General features: G+C 43.5%; 1 protein-coding gene across 1 annotated transcript; it reads left to right on the top strand.

Moving 5' to 3' along the window:
- The first annotated feature begins 3,577 nt into the window (after positions 1–3,577).
- LOC123029576 (arachidonate 5-lipoxygenase activating protein) lies at positions 3,578–18,310 on the top strand. The gene is made up of 5 exons (XM_044442753.1): positions 3,578–3,681; positions 8,517–8,616; positions 10,731–10,801; positions 15,697–15,778; positions 17,593–18,310. The coding sequence occupies exons 1-5, from the start codon at positions 3,612–3,614 to the stop codon at positions 17,753–17,755; spliced, it is 486 nt and encodes a 161-aa protein (XP_044298688.1). The 5' UTR covers positions 3,578–3,611; the 3' UTR covers positions 17,756–18,310.
- The last annotated feature ends 225 nt before the right edge of the window (positions 18,311–18,535 follow it).

The raw sequence follows: 18,535 nt of genomic DNA, 5'->3' as shown, positions 1-18,535 counted from the left end.
TGAAAACAGGAGAGCTAGAGAACAACCTTGTGGGTACACGTCTGCAGAATGATGTCTCACCCAACTCTGACAGGCACTGAGCTGAGAAAGACGCCTGCTTCTCAGCAATGCTGGGTAAAGGACCGAGGGGCTGAGCCGGCGCAAACAGCTTCCTTGATATTGTACCACATGCCTAGATCTGAGAATAACTTCCTTTTCAAAACTCCCAAGTACCACCACAATGTGTGCAAAGAAGGTGTTGCTCTATTTCGCTGTAAATGATTGCTTATGCTAAGTCCTCCTGGCCCGTACTAAATGTACAATGACATAGTTGCAGCTTTGCTGTTTTAAAAAAAAAATTTGAAGGAATCCTTAGCCGTTGTTAAGTGACGAACAGCACATACTACGAGTAAGGAATATTTCACTACTTTTTCCTTTACTAGATCTGCTGATTACACCATAAAGGCTTCCTGAAATCCTGAGCTCCTGTTTCATTTACAAGTCCTTTTCAAAAAAGAAGCTGATTTCATACTGCAACACCCTGATAATTAAAAATGATTATTTTTAAGAGCCTTCAACAGAAATGTTTTAAGAGTGTTCTCATAAGTGAATAAAAGCAACACTTAACAAAAGAACAGCATCCAGTGGGGTGAACAATGTTTCCCTTCCAAACAACCCAATGGGGGGACCATACCCCTTCTCATGGCACTGCAAGACTGAATTTGCTGCCAAAACTGAGTGGTGCAGTTTTGCCAAAACCCCCAAAAACCTGGCATTTTTTGCCAAAAAAAAGCACAATCTTGCTTTAAACTAAGGTACCTTGTTGTTGTTGTTAGTCACAAAGTCATGTCTGACCCATAGTGACCCCATGGAGAACATTCCTTCAGGCCTTCCTGTCCTCCACCATCCCCGGGAGTCCACTCAAACTCACACCGACTGCTTCAGTGACTCCATCTAGCCACCTCATCCTCTGCTGTCCCCTTCTTCTTTTGCCGTCAATTGTTCCTAGCATTAGGCTCTTCTCCAGGGAGTCCTTCCTTCTCATTAGGTGGCCAAAGTATTTGAGTTTCATCTTCAGTATCTGGCCTTCTAAAGAGCAGTCAGGGTTGATCTCCTCTAGGACTGACCGGTTTGATTGCCTTGTGGTCCAAGGGACTCGCAGGAGTCTCCTCCAGCACCACAATTCAAAGGCCTCAATCCTTCGGTGCTCAGCCTTCCTTATGGTCCAGCTTTCACAGCCATACATTGCAACTGGGAAAGCCATAGCCTTGACTATACTCACTTCTGCCAGCAGGGTGATGTCTCTGCTTTTTAGTATGCTGTCTAGATTTGCCATTCCTTTCCTCCCAAGGAGCAAACGTCTTTTAATTTCTTGGCTGCAGTCCCTGTCTGCAGTGAACTTGAAGCCCAGGAAAATAAAATCTGTCACTACCTCCATTTCTTCCCCATCTATTTGCCAGGAAGTGAGAGGACCAGATGCCATGATCTTAGTTTTCTTAATGTTGAGTTTCAAGCCAACTTTTACACTCTCCTCTTTCACCCGCATCAAGAGGCCTTTAGTTCCTCTTCACTTTCTGCCATTAGAGTGGTATCATCTGTATATCTGAAGTTGTTGATATTTCTCCCAGCAATCTTAATTCCAACTTGTGATTCATCTAGCCCCGCCTTTCTCATGATGTGCTCTGCATACAAGTTAAATAGGCAGGACGACAGTACACAGCCTTGCCGAACTTCTTACTCAATTTTGAACCAATCAGTGGTTCCGTGTCCAGTTCTCACTGTTGCTTCTTGACCCGCAGATAGGTTTCTCAGGAGACAAATAAGATGGTCTGGTACTCCCATCTCTTTAAGAGCTTGCCACAATTTGTTGTGATCCACACAATCAAAAGCTTTAGCATATTCAATGAAGCAGAAGTAGATGTTTTTCTGGAACTCTCTAGCTTTCTCCATGATCCAGCATATGTTGACAATTTGATCTCTAGTTCCTCTGCCTCTTTGACATCCTGCCTGTACTTCTGGTTGACATACTGCTGGAGCCTAGCTTGTAGGATTTTGAACATAACTTTGCTAGCATGTGAAATGAGTGCAATGGTGCAGTAGTTTGAACATTCTTTGGCATTGCCTTTCTTTGGAATTGGAATGTAAACTGATCTTTTCCAATCCTGTGGCCACTGTTGAGTTTTCCAAATTTGCTGGCATATTGAGTGTAGCACTTTTACTGCATCATCTTTTAGGATTTTGAATAGCTCAGCTGGAATACTGTCACCTCCACTAGCTTTGTTGTTGCTAAGACTTCCTAAAGCCCATTTGACTTCACATTCCAGGATGTCTGGCTCAAGGTCAGTCACCACCCCATCGTGGTTATCGGGGACGTTAAGCTCTTTCTTGTATAGTTTTTCTGTGTAATCTTGCCACCTCTTCTTAATCTCTTCTGTCTCTGTTATGTCCCTGCCTTTTTGGTCCTTTATCATGCCCATCTTTGCATGAAACGTTCACTTTTCATGAAAGGTACCTAGGGAGCACAAATTTTGTTTGGAAGTAAAGTTGTGCTCCTGGGATGCTTCCAGGGACACAATTCTGTTCTCCAATAAGGTGTGTGTTCCCTGTGTGCCTTATTCTTAAACAAAAATCAACACCTTTTCAGCCACTGCTATCACCACAGTGGCAAATTCACCCATGGGGGTGGTGGGATGGTGGGGGTCTCAAGCTCATAAGTCACATGTTATTGATGCTTGGTATACAGTAAAACACAGAGTCAGTCAACTTGGCCTTAGAACCCTCACAGAAAAGATCTGCAGCAGAGACATCTGGCCACTTTATTTTGTGGGGTTTGATGCTAATGCTAGATGCCTCTAAGTGGAGATGGAAAAGTCGGTGAGCTTGGTTTCAGTGGAAAACATGCTCTGGCTCTGGGGATGGAAAGATGCCTATACAGGTTTTAGCAGGGGTTTTATGAACTCAATCTGCAGGTTCCCTAGGGCCCTCCTAACTGCAGAAATTAGGCTGTTTCCAGATAAGATTCTTAGCATGCAATCATTGTGACTCACAGAAATTTAAAGGGGATCTATACAATGGTGCAGGAAGGTTGTTGTTTTTTTCAAAAGACCAAATCACCTTCATAACTCTCCCATTTTTCCTTTACTTCTTTCATGTTTTTGTTTTCCACTGAAAACCCACTAAGGAGGAAAAGGCAGAGGAGTCACAGTATCTTTTGAATGGGCAGCATGCAGACACCTCCGGTCTCTGGAAAGACTTTTACTCCAGAGTGAAGGCATAGGAATGCACTGCACTGCTAATCTGAATGTGTGTCAGCTGCCTGCCTGCCTGCACAGGTTTGCCCTGAGAAGCTGGCAATGCTGATTCTGGCTACGCATGATTAAGACACATCTGCAGATTTAAGAAAGCCCCCACCATCATCAAAAAAGATTGAGAGGAGTGGCTTACAGCTGATAAATTCAATGTAAGCTTCAGTGATAATGTATCTGAATATGTTAGAAGCATGTTGCACTAAGTCATTTGCAGAGTTCCATGATGCAAGATAAGGGAAATCATCACTTCCTCCCTCTGCGGTTTGTCTGGCTGAAGCTGCTAGAAAACGTTGGGCATAGTTTTGTGAGAAGCCTGCTTTCAACATGGACCAAGAAGTGGTGGGGTACATCGTCCTTCTGGTCATCGTCACTCTTTTAAGTGTCGTGCAAAATGGTAAGTGGGAGCAGAGCAGTTGGAAAGAGAGTGAGGTGAGAGCGGGAGGGACAATTTGGTGCATTATGTGTTGACGAAGAAAAATGGGATTGGCTACGCTTTCATTTTTTCCTCTGTGCTTCTCCTGGGTGGAGTTTCTGAGTTTCTTTCAGAAACTCTCCTTCCTTCTTCTTTGGTTTGCCTGACTGGAATTCAGGACTTGTAGACTCCTGGTTCAAGTAACTTAGGGTGCTTATTTAGACCAAAAGTCTACAACCCCCCAGCAGTCCCCAGCCAGCATGGTGGGAACCACAAGGCTTATTTCTGTTTAAACAAGCCTTGGAGTTCACCACTAGTCTGCACTAAGGGCATGAACCTTAATGTTACATTAAGAATTGCATCAATTCAGATGTGGCAAGCTATAGGCTTTGATGGAAAGTTTTGTTCCTCTTTTAAAGAAAGCAGAAAGGGCTTATTTAATAAAATGATCTACAGGAGTTGAACAAGCTGATAATGTCTAGGTTTTTGAAGAAGCGATGATGGGGGCCCTTATGGAGCATGCTGCACTCACCTGCAGAGGTTTGTGAGACATTCATCCCTTTTGAAAAAGTACACAGCATCAGGCACAAGTCCAACCCAGCCCCATCCAGAGATGTTGCAGACTGGCTGGGAACGGCTTTTATGCAAAGCATTCTGCCACCCCTGAGCAGTAGCCAAGTTCCCTTGATCCTTGCTGGGCTGGACTTGGTGGGTGACAGCATCCAGGGACTTGAATTCCTATTCATTCCAGGGCATAGTCCAAAAGCAGCATTTCCCCCCTAACTTGCTTCTACCCAGTACTCACTGAGTGGCAGCCTGTATGTTGTCTGCAAAGGGGGGGGGCAGTCTTTTTGAGAGTGGAGTGTGGGCCACAGCGCCATCTTGTTTGCTACAGGTGAGGAACAGTTTTAAGAGCCCTGGGTGAGCGATCTGGGGACATCCTCCGCAAGTCGGTGGCAGAGGGCATTCAGGGACATTGCTGCTACAAAGAGAAGGGCTGATCTCCCTGAGGCTGCAACCCTCCCTGGAAAAATTGCCCCTCTCCTGCTGCCATTGCAACGTGTGTGTGTGCGTGCGTGCGCATGTGCACACATGTGTCTATATGCCTTCCTGCTGCTCCCCTCCTTGAATTTTTCTGTCTGAGGGTTTTTTTCCTGAAATTAAATGCTTCCTCCCCCATGTCCACACATCCTGAGAGATACCCTGAGGAGTCAGGGTCGTTTAAAGACATACATGGAGAGAGAATTTAGAACATGCATAAATGAGCATATGTTTCTGTGGTACTGAGACCCAGATCTTTTTGATACTGAGCACTGCCCTTGGTTCCATCACACTGGCAAGAGTACCAAGAGGTATGACCCGCAGGTGACAGCAGTTGGGTTTCACATTGGAGCCTGCAGTTGAAATACATTAGAAAAGACTACCATAGCTGAAAGGCCAACTGGGATTTTTTTTCCAGAAAGATGAAACTCTTTGACTGGGCCATGATTCTAGAAGAGGGGAAGAAGCCAAATGAAGACGCCTTAGTCATCACTCTTCCCCTCAAGATGAACAGACTAGTGGTTTTCGTCCTTCCTCTCTCTGGCATGTGCTTCAGCTTGTGGAGATCTAAGCATGAGCTCATAGCCTCTAGGGCAGCAGTTTGCAAATGCCCTACCTGTAAGGAACATGGTTTTAGCCTAGGAGCAGTGTACTGCCCATGAATCTCCATCCAGGAGCCCGGTGCCTTGCTTTCCACCACTGGCAATCTCCTCTTCATTACACAGTCCCTAAAGAACACCAGAGTTGTTAGAACACCATTTGAAAATTAGACTTTTGGCCAGTGCATCCAATTTCTAAATGAGGAATGGCAGATCTTGGAGGCAAAATCCAGTGCTACAGGGTTCCCGGATGGCTGTGCCCCTTTCTCCAGCCCCCTGACCCTTTTTCCTAGCCACCTGTTGGGAGTGATGCAGGTGGCTGCTGTGGGCACATGTTCTCAAGGGCTGCTGGCTGAGCTGCAGAAGAATCAGAAGGAGAAGGGGCAGAGGAGCAGGGACCGCTGAGAATGTGGGCCATCCTGAGACACTGAGATGAGAGAAACAGAGATGCTTATATCAAGACCAGGCTCCCCAGGTGGGCAGGCAGTTGCTGGGAATAACCAAGATGTACAGTTGCTTGGAGGGGACTTGCAGCAGGGGAGTTTCTCAGACACAGATGAGGTGGGCATGGCTCTTGACCCCATGGTACGTCATCGGCAGTGGAGGGCAGCCCACAGCATGCAGTGAGGAGGTATGCTCATTTTTGGAAAACCCCATCCTCCTGAATGGATGGGGCCCAGGCATGCTCATAAGGTGGGCTCCTGGAGGTAAATACTAGATTAAGTTCAAGAAACCTCTCTGTGCATGCTCAGAGCTTCATTCTGGGTGTTTTTGCTTTTGGTCAATAAAGAATACTTTGTGAGGAAAAGGTGTGTGGCTTTGAATGCACAAAGGGGGAACATCAGCTCCCAATATCACTGATCATTTGATGCCTTCCCAGCCTGATTTGTTTAATGTTTGGCAGTTTTCTCCTCATTCTAAGGGTGCCACACTAAGGCTCCCTGACATAGCTAGTGCAGCAAGAACCGTGCCGGCTGCCTACCCCTCTCCAAGGTTGCGACTCGGCCTTAGAGGTGGAAAGCAGGGCATGCCAGAAGGCAGGAAGGGGAAGAGGCGGAGCCTGAGGACATAGGCTGATTCTAACTGGCACCCACCCTCATTCCCTCCTGTTCCCTGGTGCTAAATCCAGATGGCCGAAAATGGCTTTCTAATGAAAATGTGGTGTGCCAGTGACAAAGACTGCAGTTGCCACACATTGCCTCATTCCATCATCGGATGCTCATGATGCTTCAGGGTATGTCCCTCAAATGCTAAAATGTTTCTCCTAAGCCTTTGTTACTTGTCAGTAAGAGCTTTCAGCTAACAAAGTGGGTATCTTTGTATTTTGGCCCCATCCTGTTTACTGCCTGTCCCACCCGCTTTGGAATGTAGCTCCAAGGAGCTTCCCCAGATTTAATTTCAGCCTTCAGGCTGAAGGGAGTTTCCCCCCTGAGCTCTACATTTATTAGCTCAACTCATAGATGAATTAAAATAAAGCACATGGGGAAGATAAATATGTCTCATTACAACTGATACCCTGAGTGTGAAAAGTAAAGTTTCACAACCCCTAGAAAAATATCAGACTGTGGTGTTAGGGCATCAAAAACAGAGATGCACAAATATAATCCAAAAGCTGGATTCTACACCTACCATGTTGCAAGAGGCATGTTATCTCCACTGGGCACCAAACAGTGGGGATAGTCCCAAGGAGAATAAGTCTTTGGGGGCTCAGACTTTCAGGGTGATGGGTGAAAGTACCACACTATTTGGCTTGGAGAAGAAGAGCTTTAAGGCCCCTGGGAAGGAACTATGGGGACAGTCTCACCAAATTAGCATTAAGCTGCAGGTCACTGCAGGAGGACACCTTGGGCCCTTGTGGAAGGGTGACCTGTGTCCTCTTTTACAGAGATCACTCCTTTATTCAAAGTGCAGTCACATTTTCTGTATACAGATGTCCTTTATTTAAATGGTGGTCCTGTCCAATTGTGGTTCCAAGCTAAAAACCATGAGAACACTTGCCCATCCATTGTTAGCACCAAAACAGCGGATTGAAGAGGCAGGCACACAGGACACCTGGTCAAAGTCCTCCACACTATGGTGAAATGTGCTGTATTTCTATTTAAATTATAATCATTTCTAAATTTGCATATATACATAAAATAGCCTATGCAAATTCTATGCAAATGCCTATCCTGAATTGTCCTCTTTCTGGGTAATAAGTGACCACACTGCTGCATGCAGTATTTGTGTCAGTGTGCTTACACTGAAGGTGTTTTTGTTGTTACCTGCTGTCAAGTTATCTCTGACTTATCGCTGCACCATGCATGAAAGCCCTCCAAAATGTCCTGCCTTTGACAGCCTGTAAAAACAAGGCTGTGGCCTCCTTTATGGAATTGACCCATCTCATATTTGGCCTCCCTTTTCTTCTTCTGCCTTTGACTTTGCCTAACATGATTGTCTTCTCCAGGGAGCCTTGGCTTCCCATGATGTGCCCCAAGTATGACAGCCTCAGTTTCGCCACTTTTGCTTCCAGGGAAAGGTCTGATTTGATTGAGGACCCTCTTGTTTCAGGCTATACACAAAGCTCTCCTCCAGCACCATGTTTCAAACACATCCATTTTCTTCCTGCCAGCTTTCTTCACTGTCCAGCTTTCACATCCATACACAGTGATCAGAAATACAATAGTGTGGATGATCTTGGCCTTGTTTTCAGTGAAATGCCCTTGCACTTGCCTATTCTTTCTAGTTCCTTCTTTGCTGCCCTTTCAAGCCTCAATTTTCTTCCTCTTTCTTGGCTGCACTCCCCATTTGAATTGAAGATTGAACTAAGGGTTATACAACAACATTGTAATTTAATTTTAATGCTGTAGGTTTCAATATATTTGAGTGCTTTTTATTCTGCCTTGTATTTATTACATTTATCAGCTGATGCATTGAGTTATTTGTTATTGTTAGTTCATTTATTGATTAGTTGGTGTCAGTTGGCTAGCATTGTGTTAAGGAAGTAGTTGTTATTCTGTTGTTAATAATAATTCGTTATTTCAGTGTTCTGTTAATATGCAACTAACAGGGTTACTGAATGGCATGTATTGCTATTTTTGAAATTACTGTTATGTTTCTGTTTCTTAGCAACTGTGGGCATTCCACAGAATGCATAGGATATAAATATTGAAATAAAAAAGAGTATGTTTTTTACAGCCTTTTTTGCAAGCAAGGTTGAACAGGAAAGCAAGAACAGTACTGGCAAAATTGTTCAGCGGGGTGGTTCATCTGCCTTTGAGCGGGTCTTTACTGCCAGGTGAGTATTCCTGCATGATTTTAGTAAAGATCAGAGCAGCTGTACCCAATCACTTGCAGACACACACATTCTCATATCTAAAGAAACAATGCAGAGCTCAGTTCTGTTACAGATAAGGTGTTATCTTTAATAAAGGAAACCTAAGTTCATGTCTTAAATAAAACAAATCAGGCTTCAATCTAGCTGGCCTTGTAATACTATGTGAGATAGTAAACTAGCTCTTGTTATCTCAATGGTAAAGGAAGACTATTCTGAATATCTTCAGACATTAACCTATAATCAGATAATATGCAGAGAGGAAATTAGGTTTAAGGCACAATCCTATGAAAGTGTAGAAGAAAAAAAGATCTATAACTCCCAGCATGCCTCAGCATGCCAGGGAATGCTGGGAATTCTAGACCTTTTTTCTATCTAAAAAGGGGGTTCCATTTGTATAATATATTAGCTAAAGGTGCAGTGGAGTTTGCACTCTTAGCTAATATATTATACAAGTAGAACCTGCAATGAAAAGATCCAGAATGGAGCGCTTCAGTTCAGGGTCCTGGCCAGTCATGCTCCTTTCCATTACATAATTCTTCCCCACATTTTTCTGGTTTGCCCCTCCAACAGGCTGCCACCATCCTTTGACAATAGAACATGTTCAGTCTTCCCTGACTTGGTTCCTGCTCCATTTAGGGCAGTTGTTGCTGTTGTTATTCGTTCAATATTACTTCGTTTTGGACTTGTGCATACCTTGGGACTCCCCTTCCCCAAGTCTGGTGAGACTTTCCCCTTAGCATGGACTGGCACTTAAAGAATGAGTCAATATATAATAGGCTATTGAACTCTGATTATCTACATACTAGGGCATGAGGAGACAATCAGAAGCTTCTGTTTATTTTTTTTAAATTAAGCTCATTCTGGTGCATTGTCCAAACCTTATACTGTGGTTGCTCCTAACTATTATTAAGCTCATAACCTATAATCTGAAGTTGGCCAGCCATAGTCAAGATTAACCACAGTGTGTCCAGATTTGGATGTCACAGCAAACTTAAGTTAATCTAAAACAGAAGCAAAAGCCTCTGAACTTTTCCTTGTGGCTGCACTGGATGGATGGGCTTGTGTAAGCATAAAGCTTGCTTCTTATATAAGCTAAATAAGGGATAAACAACTTTTTTGGTCTACAGCTGGATTGATCCGCCACCTCAACCAAACCAGCAGGACAGATGTCAAGCAGGCAGACTTTGTCTTGAATCCCCTTATCTTCCCATGACATCATCCAGCCTCACCCTACCCACATATATATATATTTTAACTCCTTTTCTGCACACTTCTATCTGTACTGAGAAAAGAAGTTTGCAGAAGCCAGTTCTCACAAGTTGGATGCAAGGTATGGAAGGGGATCCGGTTAGGGCTTGGAGAAGCTGGACTTGCGAGTTTCAGGCAGATCAGCAGCTTCTTTCTGGAACTTCTCATGTCCCAATTCAGTTGAAAATGGCCTGGGAAGGGACTCAACTAGGTTGAATTTTTTTTTTTTTTTTAGGTTGAAATTTTTTATTTAAATAAAAACATACTCAACTAGGGCTTGAGCCCAAGGAAATACCCATATTATTTCTGATCCTTGAGCAGAGATAACATGAGGATTCCTCCTCTAGTCTGGGGCATTGGGCTTAGATTGGGAGAAGGACCCACAGAGGTGCCAGACCATTAGACACCTCCAATGTGCTCAGCCTTGATTTAGTGTTATATCTAGACAAGCTCATTATGCTTGGGAAGTACACTTAGATGGCTTAAGGAAGCATTCCTTCTTAGCTGGCCAATATCTAGGCAAATTCATTAATGCTCGACCATACATGCCAGGGTTAAGTCCTGATATAAAAAAGATAGATTGGAATGACACCTGGTTCAAGTTAAGCCTTATAGAGTCGATATTTATATCCCAGATAAGGTGACTGACTATTGTAATGGGAAATAGGGTTTATTTATGCTCTTTGAGATGGTTATCTTTCTGACTTTTTGCATTGAACTTTCCACTTTTCCTCATCCAGCTTGTTCATGACTTGGTTTGAACTGTATGGCTATATTTTCTTGTTCTCATTATGGTGCTATTCATTCTCTACAATGTCCTTTCCCAGCCAAAACTGCAGAGACGCCTATCCAACATTTCTTGCCGTACTTTGGTGTGCTGGCTTGCTGTGTAGCCAAGGTAATGTATGCAAGTCATTTCTTCACATCCCTCCCCAAATCTTTTTATTGTTTACAACAAATGACAATGCTGCATTTTCATTTTGAAAGACTCTTTCCTTGATGTCAAAAACAGGAACTGAGGAGTTTATTTTTAAGAGCTCCAGGAAAAACAGTACTGCTAACATGGACATAATCCACACAAATGGATTAATTTACAACATGGAAGTACAATAGAGTGCAAGTGACCAACTTTTCTTTCTGAATGTGCTCCTGGGCTATTTAAGAATTATATGATTACCAAGGATTTAGCCAATGAGTCTTTTCCCATTATTGTATCCACATACTGGAAAAAGTATTTCTATTTCTGCTTGCCATCACATAGTTGCACAGGAGCTTTGGCTAATGAAAACACAGGCCAAGTTAAATGGATTAAAATGAAGGAGGGAGCGTCCAAAGAAGGAGTTTCTCGCATCATCAGTTAGAAGGCTCCATGCAGCTATTCCACCTGTTTCTCCTTGATGGACTTTCTGCTTTCTGTAGAGGCACAGGTGGCCCACAGCGTCCATTGCCAACTTCAGTTGGTGTGCCAACTACAACTGTTACTGGACAGGAATAGCCCTTGGTGATCCATGGATAAGTAAGACTAGGTGGGCAGGATAGGTAAGGCAGGATAGGTAAGGTAATGTGCTCTGTCTGGGGCTGCCCTTGCACCTGTTCTAGGAGCCACAGCTAATGCAGAATACCATGGCTAGGGTGCTCACTGGAACCCAGCTATGCTCACACATTATTTGTGTTTAAAGAAATGCACTGGCAGCCTATTGGCTACCAAGCCATATTAAAGCTTACGCTATTGTCATACCAACCTTTAAGATCATCAGAGAAGGCCTTGCTGGTCATTTCAAATCTGACAGAACAGCATCAGTGTTGGGACTTCTTTGATGATCTTAAAGGCCACCCTTTGGAAAACCCTCTCCCAGGCAGTAAAAATGGCATGCTTCAAATGTGCTTGTTGACCCAGACCTTCCCTGGCTCATAAGAAGTCTTCATCCTGCAGCCTCAGGAAGAATTAAAACATAAATTACCCCTGCTGGCTGGTAAGTGAAAGCTATCCTTATGCAGTTTGCAACCCCTTGAGGGAAAATTCCAGCCAAACCAGGTTGGGGTATAAAGTCACACCAGAAGTGACATCTGCAGGGAGTGGGAGGGGGTATTCATCACACTGCTCCAGCTACTCTTCTCCTTGTATTGTTCTGAATTAGTCCTGTAATTGGAATTGTATTTAATACACTATGTGAAATAAGATGGTTCTGGGGGACTTCAACCTCCACTCCAAGACTCTCTTTTTCTGGGATAGGGCGGCTCAGGATTTCATGGCTGCCATGGAAACCATGGGGATGTCTCTGCATGTCACAGGCCCAACACATGAGAAAGGTCACACTCTTGACCTGGTTTTTTTGACTGGGCAGGAGAATGGTGATCTGAATGTGAGGGATTTGACACTGAGACTTTGTTGAGGTCAGATCATTTCCTTATGAGATTTAAGCTAATGGTCTCTTTCCCCCTCTGCAAGGGTGCAGGACCTATTAAAATGGCCTCCCCCCTGCCCGGTCCCCAAGTCTAATGGATCTTGATGGATTCCTGAGGGCTTCGGAGGAATTTCTGGTTGATATGGCTGGTGGAATGTAGAAATGACCTGAGTGGTAGACATGATCGCACCTAAATGTCTTCTCCCTATAAGCAGAACCTGTGTTATGCCTTGGTATACATCTGAGCTGTGGGTGATGAAGCAGGCTAGGAGATGGCTAGGGAGTAGGTGAAGAAAAACTCATTCTGAATCTGACCAGACACTACATAGAGTTCATTACTGAGCCTATGCTGTGGCAGTGAGGGTGGCAAAGAATTTCTTCTCTGCTTCCATTGCATCCTCAGTGTTGTCCAGTGCAGCTTTTTCGAGTGGTGCAGGGCCTGTTACATTCTGGGCTCAAGATGGATCCTCTTGAACCTTCAGTGTCCTGCTGTGACAAATTTGCTCAGCACTTTAGGGATAAAGTCACTCAGATTTGCCACAAATTAGACTCCTCAGTGACTGTTGTTCCTGCAGTGGAGGTGTGCAGAGTACTGACTAGTCCACCTTTGTTGGATAGGTTTCAATTATTGCAGACTGAGGATGTGGACAAGGTGCTTGGACAAGTCCGACCCGCCACATATTTACTTGACCCTTTCCCTTCATGGCTGATCACCAAAGCGAAGGATGGGATGCATACATGGGCCCAGGCAGATGTAAATGCCTCTCTGAGGGAGGGGCTGGTTATTAGGACTTTCCTAATGAAGGCAAACCTTCACCCAGAGGTTGCCATAAATTATGGACCAGTGGCTAATATCCTGTTCTTGGGCAAAGTGCTCAAATGGCTGGTAGCCAGATAATTCCAGGCTTTCTTGGAGGAAACTGACCATCTGGACCCATTCCAGTCTGGCTTCAGGCCTGATTTTGGGAATGAAACTGCCTTAGTCACCCTGTATAATGACCTGTGCTGGGAGAGGGACAGGGGGAGTGGGTTCCTGTTCGTCTTTCTGGTCCTCTCAGCAGCTTTCAATACCATTGACCATGGTATCCTTCTGGGTTGGAGGGGGGTTGGAGGCACTGCTTTGCAGTGGTTCTGCTCCACATAACACCAGTCCTGTACCACCTGCACTGGCTACCAGTTGAAGTCCAGGCCCAATTTAAGGTGCTAACTTTGATGTATAAAACCATAAACAGTCTAGGGCCTTAATACCTGAAGGAGCAACTCTTTCCCTCAACTCTTTCTCTATACACCTGCCCAAGCATAAGATCTTCCACTGAAGTCCTTCTCCAGGAGCCCTCTTTGAAGGTTAGAAGAGTGGCTACCCAGAGAAGGGCCTTTTCTGTGGTAGCACCCTGGTTTTGGAACCTGCTCCCCATAAAGGTACACCTGGCACTGATGTTTTGTTAATTTTAGCGCCAGGCCTAAACTTTTTTTTTATTTACACGGTGTTTGGTATGCATGGGATATAAATGTTTTAAATAAAGAAATAAAGTGATATTAATATATGTGTGTTGACTGCTTAGGAATGCTGCATAGAATTATTACAAGTGCTAATTAATAGATAAGAAAGGGAAGGCAGCAGGAAAACATGCAGGGTTAGGAGTGGAGGAGGATGACCTCTGGACCCCCTGCAAGTTTTTACACATGACTCTGAGCAATGGCACAATAAAAGCCACATCTGGAAATATCACAACCTAGGCCACAGGTGGGCAAGGACCACTTTCTACCCACAGAAACTACAGGGGGCTGCAAGCTCCACCAAATTTGGCAGCAGTTCAGTAATGGTGGAAAAGTAGCATTTTTGCTTTAAAACAAGATCTTGTCCTGATACCAGATCATGTTTCTGAAACTCCAGGGGAGTGCTGTTTTGCATTGCAACTAGTTGCTTGCTTCCACTGAACCTTATTATGTTACCTTGTCTGAACCTAAGCACTGCCTGTGAGCACTTTCTGGACCGAGGAATTTGATTCCAGAATCTGAATTGAGCTCCTTACCACAGAAGTGTCCACTCCGAGTTACTTCACACTTTCCCAAAGTAGATAACAGGGAGCTACATTCCTCAAAGATCTTGCTAAAAAGGGCAGCCCCTTGCAGTTCGGTTAGCTGCTTATATGAACTGTGTTTTCATTTTCAAGATTGGTATATGGCCTGAGCAGTTACAAGAAAGGGCTTGTCTACTCAAGGTATTTATCATGAACTTGCCATCCCCTAGTGTGACTGTTCAGAGATTCTTTAGATGACAGCACGGCCCTCCATTTTCACCTCTGTGTCTAACTAGTCCATTTGGCAAGTTTTTAGAGCATGGAAACACAGCACTTAATTGTGAAAGAAGTGCAAATCCTTCTTATGTAATCATGCTGTTTTGCTACGCCACAGTGCCACCTACGAGTTATGCAGCAGAAAAGCACTCCAAATGCAGCGATCTCAGTTCTGCAACAGCTTGGGACCTGGATTCCTGAAGGAACGCCTTCTTCCATATTTGCCCTCCCGCCCCTTGAGATCGGCAGCAGAGGCCCTCCTCCGGGAACCCTCTGTGAAAGATATTAGGAGGCAAAGTACCCAGAGGAGGGCTTTCTCTGTGGTGGCGCCCCATCTATGGAATGCGCTCCCCAGAGAGGTCCGCCTGGCGCCGTCATTATTTGTTTTTCGGTGCCAGGTTAAGACCTTTTTATTCCAGTGATATTTTAATAAGTTTTAATATTGTCTTTTCTATGTTTTTAGCTGCAGCCAGTGTGGGTCGGGAATTTATTTATGTTATTTATGTTACATTTTATATTGTAAGGCATCCTGAGGTTTTTTTTGCGAATAGGACCACATCTAAATATTTTAAATAAATAAATAAATAAATGCCACAGATCAAGAGCTGATTTACAGACTCATGTAGAAAAGCTCAAAGATGCCCATGTTAGAAGCACTGCTTCATTTTCAAATCAGGCAAGACCACAAAAGCTTATGTTTCAATTCCTACAATTGTAACTTCTAATTTTGGTTCTACTATACCTGCACCTATGAAGTGTCTTTTTCCAATGAACACTGGGAATTGTCATTTTGTCAAAATGCTTAAAATGCTTTTTTTCATGTCCCCACCTCACAAGTGGGAATGTGTAGTCCTCCAGAAGTTGCTGGATTGCAATTTCTATCAGTCTTGGGCAGCATAGTAAATGGTGAGGAGTGATGGGAGTTGTAGTTCAACATCAGGAGGGCCACATTCCGTATCAGATCAATATGGTGCTCTTCTGGCTGAAAGCCATGATAGTTAAACAGGATTGAAACTAACTTAGGTTTCTGACCATAGTCAATGTCAAGCCTGTGTTCATTTCCAAAATATTTTCCTTTTTCCTTTCCTTAGCTCCTGCTGCCTTTGCTGGACTGATGTACTTGTTTGTGAGACAGAAATACTTCATTGGCTACATGGGGGAAAGGACTCAGAGGTAAATCCAGTTTTATCCTCTCCGAAGTTGTATTCACATACACTTCATGGACACACCATAGTGATTAGCCTTGCTCCGATTCAGTCTATGCCAACCTGGTGCCTTCCAGATATTAGGAACTACAATCCCTATTCCACCTCTGATTTTTGGCCATGTTGGCTGGGACTGAGGGGAGTTGTTCAAATCATCTGGAGCTCATCAAGTAGGGGAAGACTATCTTAGATTTTCATACTCAATTCATTGGGCTAACTTAGCACATGGTGTTTTCTTCTCACATAGAGGAACACCCACAGAGAAATATATATAGAAAATGTTGTTTTGGGGTTTCATATCCCTGAAGATTTTTGCAGGAATGAAAAGATAAGAAAATAAAACTTCTCATGTATTTCTGTATAGGCTTTCCCTCCAAAGGACAAAACTATATTTTCCTCTGATTGCGCTACAAGAGTGGGTTGCTGAGGATGTTCAGGTGTCCTACCTTCCAGAAGATAGTCCTCCATTTCAAAGGCTAGAAGAGGACAGTCTTCAACTATAAAGAAGACTTTTGGGTCCAAGCCCAGTTGCAATCCCAAGACCAGCTCAGGAGTGCTAAGAAGGGGGAGCTTCAGAGAGCTGGGCGGGCACAGATCACCTGGTTGGTTTTCCTGCCATGGTGAAATTCATGCTCTTTCTACTTTAATTCTAGCAATTATTTCAATTCTCGTTCAGTCTGACAGAAAAAGAATCACTTTTGAAAAGAAAAGTAAGGGAGAAGAAAATTTAAGAGACATTCTCATGGTTTGTGTTTGGGGTTCTTGTGCTTCTTTTTAATTAAGATGTGGCAAAAGAGTGGTGTGAGTGTCTTTCATTGTACACTCCTCTCCCCAGAAGCCTGCCGAGTCCTTGGCTTCCTGTATTCCAATTAATCCCCAGGGATGACATCATGAGGTAATTCCTCTCACAGCAATTTTCCAGGTCAGAAAATACAGGCAGCCAAGGATTCCGCCAAGCAGTGGAGAAAGTAAACATGCCCACAGCACCCTCGCCCCCTCACAGAGATTAGGTAAGCTCAAAGCATCACAAAAATAGGTTATAAAAGAAGCTGCAAATGAGATAGAACAATGGAAGTCTCTTGCAGGGGAGAAGAATGCTTTCAAGTATTTGGAAGGCAGATTTAAGGCTAGCACCAGCTCACCTCTTCCCTGGAATGCCACACAAAACAGACCCCCTCACATCAGCATTGTGGTGGACACAAAATGGGGGCCAACCCAGTAGATGCCATGGCCAGTTGTAACTGCAGCACCAGAAAACGCCTAAAAGTCTAGTAGTGAAAATGCAGGATCATGACACTGTCAAAGGAATCGGTAAGCAACCAAGAATGGATGGATGATAAACATCTTGTATAGAAAAGCTCTAGGATTCCAGCACCCAGTGCCTTCAGTGAATTGTCAGAGCATACTTTGAACTCCTAAAATATACTGGCACTGTAATCCTATTCTCCCTTACCTGGTAGGAAGGCCTGTTGAATTTGGACAGCCAGTGTGGCATAGTGGTTAGGCTACAACTCAGGACTATTGAAGGCACACTTTATTATTAAAGAGCATACATTTTGCATTGTGCATGGAATTTCTCTGCTGATTTACGCCTGTGTGCCTCAGATGAAATTAACTGTGCTGCAGAGACATACATCAAGGCAGAATTTGACCCCATTAATCTGAACATCTGAGCTCTATTTAAGTTGAGCTCAACCTTAGTGACATATAAAGAGGCTTAGCTCTTTTCCAGTGAATCGATAAGTTCTTACATATTGCTTTTTTCCCTTGTCTCTCTCTCAGCACTCCTGGCTACATTTTTGGAAAACGCATCATCTTGTTCCTGTTCCTGATGTCTGTTGCTGGAGTTCTCAACTATTACCTGGGTGTCTTATTTGGAAGTGACTTTCAAATATATATAAAAACCGTAACTGGTACCATCTCCCCACTCTTACTAATTCCGTAAATCTGTGCAGAAAGGGAGGTGGCAGAGAATGGAGGAGGTCAGCGTGCTTAGCCAATCAATATCCAGAAGCAGATGTTTGAAATGAACCTACAAAGCTTCTTTTAGATTGCCATAAATCTAGAGCTCTTTGGGACTCTGTTGTACTGGTTTAACAGTTTTTTCCTATGAGAAAATGATTTATTCTGCACAGTTGGCATGTCTTGGGAAGAAGAGTAATATGTTATATATTCCTGTAAACTTCTATAAATGAGTCTGGGTGCAGAATTCTGATGTGCAAGGAAAAATTTCTTTGCCATCCCTAAAATGTGTTTTTTACAAGATACAAACACACTGCCTGGTTTTTGCAATGTTCATGAATTCCTATGGCAGTTTATAGAATTCAGATTCCCATCTGTGTCAATATATTTATGTGAAGATATAGGGCCGGGGGCTTGGCAGTTGTTTATTGCTATCACATTTGCTTAATATATATAAAAATTAAGCCTGTGGAGTACCATTCTCTCCCTGCTTTCTTTTGGAGTATTCTGGTTTTAAAAATAAAGCTATTTACAGTGATGCAGCTTATTTCTTTTACTGTTTGGTCCTAATCATTTCTAAAGCTCGCAAATTAAAACACAGATTAAGTGAGGCAACGATTTTTACTAGGCAAAACAGTGTTCAAAATATTGGATGCAGTCTTTAGAGCCGACACATGATTCTTTTCAGACACAAGAGTTTAAAGCGAAAAAAAAAAAATCATGAAGGTGCTACATGTAGTAATGTTGGTGACTATGCAACATT

The sequence above is a fragment of the Varanus komodoensis genome, unplaced genomic scaffold (genome assembly GCF_004798865.1).
Source record: "Varanus komodoensis strain SLA01 unplaced genomic scaffold, ASM479886v1 scaffold4, whole genome shotgun sequence".
Classification (NCBI taxonomy): Eukaryota; Metazoa; Chordata; class Lepidosauria; order Squamata; family Varanidae; genus Varanus; species Varanus komodoensis.
The sequence above is the reverse complement of the archived record's forward strand: the minus strand, read 5'-3'. Positions and strand labels throughout refer to the sequence as shown.

What these genes read in the sequence shown, in the direction of transcription:
- LOC123029576 (XM_044442753.1), top strand. Translation starts at nt 3,612, where the DNA reads ATGGACCAAGAAGTGGTGGGGTACATCGTCCTTCTGGTCATCGTCACT. An exon ending in TTTAAGTGTCGTGCAAAATG is followed by an intron (nt 3,682 to 8,516) that starts GTAAGTGGGAGC and finishes TGTTTTTTACAG; the next exon opens with CCTTTTTTGCAAGCAAGGTT. An exon ending in GAGCGGGTCTTTACTGCCAG is followed by an intron (nt 8,617 to 10,730) that starts GTGAGTATTCCT and finishes GTCCTTTCCCAG; the next exon opens with CCAAAACTGCAGAGACGCCT.